This window comes from Vombatus ursinus, unplaced genomic scaffold (genome assembly GCF_900497805.2).
Source record: "Vombatus ursinus unplaced genomic scaffold, bare-nosed wombat genome assembly UNPS02014941.1, whole genome shotgun sequence".
NCBI classification, from domain to species: Eukaryota; Metazoa; Chordata; class Mammalia; order Diprotodontia; family Vombatidae; genus Vombatus; species Vombatus ursinus.
This window is the reverse complement of record NW_020954719.1, coordinates 7,580,252-7,585,492: the sequence shown is the minus strand read 5'-3', so window position 1 is coordinate 7,585,492 and position 5,241 is coordinate 7,580,252. Positions and strand designations below refer to the sequence as shown.

The 5,241-nt window shown below is 48.7% G+C and overlaps 1 protein-coding gene across 1 annotated transcript; it reads right to left on the bottom strand.

Annotated features, from left to right (window-relative positions):
* Positions 1–898: 898 nt before the first annotated feature.
* AQP5 (aquaporin 5) lies at positions 899–4,746 on the bottom strand. Its single transcript, XM_027844274.1, has 4 exons — positions 4,276–4,746; positions 2,818–2,982; positions 2,106–2,189; positions 899–1,712 (listed from the first exon to the last, which is right to left on the bottom strand). The coding sequence occupies exons 1-4, from the start codon at positions 4,636–4,638 to the stop codon at positions 1,527–1,529; spliced, it is 798 nt and encodes a 265-aa protein (XP_027700075.1). The 5' UTR covers positions 4,639–4,746; the 3' UTR covers positions 899–1,526.
* Between the last annotated feature and the right edge of the window lie 495 nt (positions 4,747–5,241).

Here is a 5,241-nt window from a genome sequence, read left to right as displayed (position 1 = left end):
TGCTCCTTGACTGCCCAGCCCCGGCACACCCTAAGGCTAATGCCAAGTCCTTTAGAAAGTGGCAAACTTGAGATGGCTTTGAAGGGAGTCACCCCCAGCCTGAACTCAGTGTTATTGGAAGTTGGGTGTGGGGAAGGGAACAATTTGCAAATTCTGAAATCTTCTCTTTATGTGCCCCCTAATTCTATCTCTCTTTTTGTCTTTTTCTAGGTCTGTCTCTATTTCTCTGTCCTATTGTCCCTGTCTCTCTCAACGTTTCAGTCATCTCTGGGCCTTTGCAGGTCTTGCATTTTTTTTTTTCTGAATTAGTATGTCTGTCTACTTAATTTATCTACCTTTTAATACTCTTGGTCTTTAGTTTTACTATCTGAAAAGCTGCAGAGTCAGCTGGTGGTGTTGCAGCTGTTGAGGCAATGGATAGCCTGCTGGGTCTGGAGTCAGGAACACCTGAGTTCAAATCCAGCATGAGACACTAATTAGCTGTGTGACCCTTGGCAAGTAACTTAACTCTTAATTGCCTTAGTTTCCTCAACTGTAAAAATGGGGATAATAATGGCACCTATCTCACAGGGTTTCTATGAGAATCAAATGAGATAATATTTATAAGACATTTAGTACAGTGCCTGGCACATACTATATAAATACTTATTCTCTCCTCCCCCCGCCTTATCTATCTAAGAAGGAGATAGCTTTTCCTTTCCCTCTCAGGGAAAATGGCCTTAAATAGGGAAAGATATGGGGCAGCTAGGTGGCGCAGTGGATAGAGCACTGGCCCTGGAGTCAGGAGGACATAAGTTCAAATCTGACCTCAGACACTTACTAGCTAGTTGTGTGACCCTGGGCAAGTTACTTAACCCCCATTGCCTCCAAAATTAAAAAAAAAAAATTTAAGAAAAAATAGGGAAAGACAGAGGAAACAGATTTATTGGGGGATGGATGGAACAGCCCTCCCCCAAACACCACTATACAACCCCAGTCTACCCTTTGGCCTAGTTGATTGAAAATAAATAAGGTGTTTTTCAGTGAAGCAGTCTGTCTGTCCTAGAGGAGCTATGGAGCCTGGATAGGGAGGAAGGGAGAATCCTTGCCATTCCTTGGGATTCAGGTCTCTCTGGCTTTGAGGCAGAACTGGTGAGGAGTTGGGCCCAGGCCAGAGTACTGATTGTGGAACTTGGCCCTGTTTGGCAGAATACTTTGTAGGCTGGGTTCTAGGTTCTGGGTTCCATAGGTTCTAGACTCTAGGCCCTACTGTTGGGTTCTAGTATCATTTCTGAGGTCCAAGCTCTGGTGCCTGCCCATCCCTGAAAGAAAACTCTTCATAGACAGGTCCCTTTCCCTCATAGTCCCATAACCACCCAGGAACAGGTCCTAGCTCCCAACTCTAACTGGGTAGCCATGGAGACTGATTCCCTAGCCTAGAATACCCGTCTATAGAAGAAGGAAACTTTGCTGTTCTTTTGTCCATTTTCCCCCTGGATGCTTTATGGGAGTAAAGCATTGTCTCTCCCCACACGGCCAGGTGTATGTCAATGACATGTGAGCTCCATAGTCTTCTTCCGTTCCTCCCGATGCTCTTCCCAGTCTTCCTCGGGCTCATATGTACCCTTAACAATGGCGATGCGGTCACTCAGACTCATGGGGTTAGGTACCAGCAGGTAGAAGTATAGGATGGCGGCCACGACAGCCCCTGTGATGGGCCCCACCCAGAACACCTGGTGGAGACAGTCACAGCGATAGGTCATAGAAGATCAAATACTTCAAGCCCAAATACTAAAAAATCTACCCAGAAGGGTCTGGTTACAACAAAATCTCTCCGAGGATCACCAGAGGCAGATTCCACAACCCAGCCCCCATCCCACCCTGCCCCACCCAGGAGAGGCCATGAATGCCTTTAAGAAAAACCGAACACACAAATCCTCCTCCCTCCCCCTGACCCCAGGGGGCAGTCCGTATAATTTGCCAAGTTAGCTCCTTCCTACCCACCCACATCTCCATTCTAAACTTTCATGACCAGCCCTCCCCTGCATTCTGGGGGAAGGGAAAGACTCCTGTACAACCAGCTATTTAATCCCAGTGGTTTAGGGGTAAGGGGTGGGTTGTCTCACCCAGTGAGCTGGACTGAATCTCTTCATGATGACAGCTGGGCCAAAAGATCGAGCAGGATTCATGGAGCACCCTGTGAAATAGATCTGTGGAAGAGAGGATTGCAACTACAGTGATTACCCATCCTAATTTGATTTGTCTTCTTTTTCACCCTTGGCTTCTCTCCCTTCCCTGCCCTTGGCCAGTCATGGACACTGAGATGGGATTTTAGGGGACAAAGAAAATTTGCCATGTAATCTAATCCCTTTATTTGTCAGATGAGGAAACTGAGGCAGAGAGGAAGGACTTATGCAAGATCATACTGCAAATTAAGACCCTAATTTTCCTAATTCTCAACTCAGTGCTCTTTTCACCTCACCAACCTGTCTAATTAATCCTGGGTTAATTAATTCTTCTAACTTGATTCTTGACTCTTCCCTCTTATCCAACTTCCAGCCCCCTTCAAACATATCCTGTGAGTTTCTAGAGGGACAAGATCAGAGCTGGGGCTTGGAACACTCTAAGATAAACCAGAATCTCAGGTAAATCTGGGTCTAGAAAAGGGACTGTTCCCCAGTCCCTTGAGCCCCTTGGCTCTCCCAAAGTCTGGGACCAAGGGGGACTGCCAATGGGACTCCCATCTTCTCCCTGTACAATGGGCACTCCTCTCACTTTGATTGTTATCCCCACCCTATCCCCAAAATAGAGTGGAGTCCTTGAGTGTGGTTTGCTCACCCCAACCAGGTGTCCCAGTGTGACAGACAGGCCAATGGAGAGGGCAGGGGAGCCCACAGGGTCAGTGCGTCGGGTGTCAGTGGAGGAGAAGATACAGAGGGCCAGCTGGAAAGTCAGGATCATCTCCACCACCACGGCCTGGCCCGGAGTTGTGTTGTTGTTGAGCTGCAGGTGAGGAGGGAAGTTATGAGGGGTCACTGAATGGAAGAGACCCTCCCCCCAAGTCCTTCAGTTATCGTGGTTGCATTGACGAGTTTATTCTCCACCTTCTTGGCTCTCTGCCTCTGCCCGAGAGCTTAGGCTGAGATGTTAGCTGAATATCAGCCTTGAAAAATGGCTTGGATTGCCACCCCCCCAAAACCAAACAAGCTTTATCTTCTCTTCAGGGATTCAACTTATAGGTAGATTGCAAAGCACCCCAAATTGTGCGTAGATATAGTCATTCACTAAGATTATGTAGAGAGAGAGGGGACAAGTATTCATTAAATGCCTTCCATGTGCCAGGCACTGTGCTAAGCACTTTACAAATATGATCTCATTTGATCATAAAAAGTCTTTGGGCCTTGGAACAGAGCCTCTGCTAGGTCCCATATGTACTCCAGACAGCTCTGTCCTGGTTAAATCCAAAATGATTTATTTAAGGAAGAACCTTGTCCTTTCAAGTGTACTTAGTTTCCTATCCCCCTCTTTCCCACACCCATGCCTGGCCAAATGCCAGTGCCAACCCCAAACCTGTCTCTCCAGTGGGGCAGACTGCCTCACAATAGCCGAGAAAATCCTCCTTTGGATTCAACTAATGGATTAATGAGTCCAGACTGTAAGGGACATCATGGGCCAGATTTGAGGTTAGGGAAAAAGGATCAGGACTGCTGGGGATGGGGTGTTGAGGGGAAGGGAAGGCGAGCAGAAAGAGCACAGAATCTGGGAACAGAGTCCGGGAATTGGGGGCTAAGAGAAAAGTATGAATGAGGGAAGTGGGCAAGGACATGGGGTTGAAAGGGAAGGAGATGGCAAAGGAAAAGAAATAAAAAGAGTAGTCAGAAGAGGGCAGAAGTGAGAAGAGGAGAGAAGAGAAGAGAAGAGAAGAGAAGAGGAGAAGAAAAGAGAGGAGAAGAGAAGAGGAGAGAATAGAAGAGAAAAAAAGAAAAGAGAGGAGAAGAAGACATATGGAAAGGGTGTAGGGCTTAGGGGCAGGAGCTTGACCAAGGATCTATTGGCACAGGTTGAGGTCCCTCATTCCACCTCTCAACAATGGCAACCCTCCTACCCATTTCCTAAATGGGAAAACTGAGGCCTATATTAGTGACTAAAGCCAGAAGACCCCTCTGTGGAAGGGGGTGGAGAGAAAAAGCCTCCACGATTTGATACTTCCCTCCCCCAACACCTCTTTCCTATCCCCCCAATCCCCCCCAATTCCCCCCTCCCAAGAATTCAATTGGCTCTAGGCCAGAGACTCACAGCATTGACAGCTAGGTTGCCTCGGGCATTGAGAGGAGTGAGTCCGTAAAGGATGCCAGCACCAGCAATGGCACCCACCAGTTGAGCGACCACATAGAAGACAGTTCGGAACAGAGAAATCTGGTTGCCCACAAAGAGGGCCAGCGTGATGGCAGGGTTAATGTGCCCACCACTCACAGGACCCAAGGCCTGGGCCAGGGTGCCAATAGCCAAGCCAAATGCCAAGGAGATCTGTAAGATACTGGGTAGTGCTGAGGGCCACTTCAGGGCTGAGCCCAAGCCGAAGAAGACAAAGATGAGGGTGGCAAGGAACTCGGCAAACACAGCCTTCAGGAATGCCACAGAGCACACCTCCTTCTTCATAGTGGCTAAAGGCACCCTCCCTAGTGGGGTCAATGTCCTTCTGTTGCTATGCTGAATCCAGCCTGCCCAGTCTCCCAATCCCTCTTTCTGCCTCCTGGTTGTTTGGCACTGGAGGAGGAGGAGAGGGATATATAGGAGGCAGGAGTCCAGGTAGGGGGTAAGGGGGTGGGGTGGGGTGGTAGAACTGGGCGGCTCCTCCACCCTGGGGCTGTGAATGGGGGGAAAGTTTCCATTTAGGGCTGGCTCCTAGCTAGCTCCCTCCCGCCTGCCTGGACGCAGAGACAGCTTTCACCCGTCCACCACTGACAGGGATCTGGTGACCAGTCCTGCTAAGTTACTCATGGGATTGTATACGTGGGATATGGGCTCTCTCCCCAACTCCCACCACCCTTCAGACTCTACTCCAGGGCTAATCCTCTCCCTCCTCTTCTTTCCCCTTGATTCCTTTCCCCTTTATCCTCAGTCTCCTCTTTCTACATCAGCCTTTCTTTTCCCTTTCCTCTCTGCTCTCCTTGATTTCTCCCTATCTAGTTTCTCTACCTGTTTATTATCAGCATTCTCCATCAGTCTCAATCTCTCTCCTCTGCAATCTCTCTTCAGCAT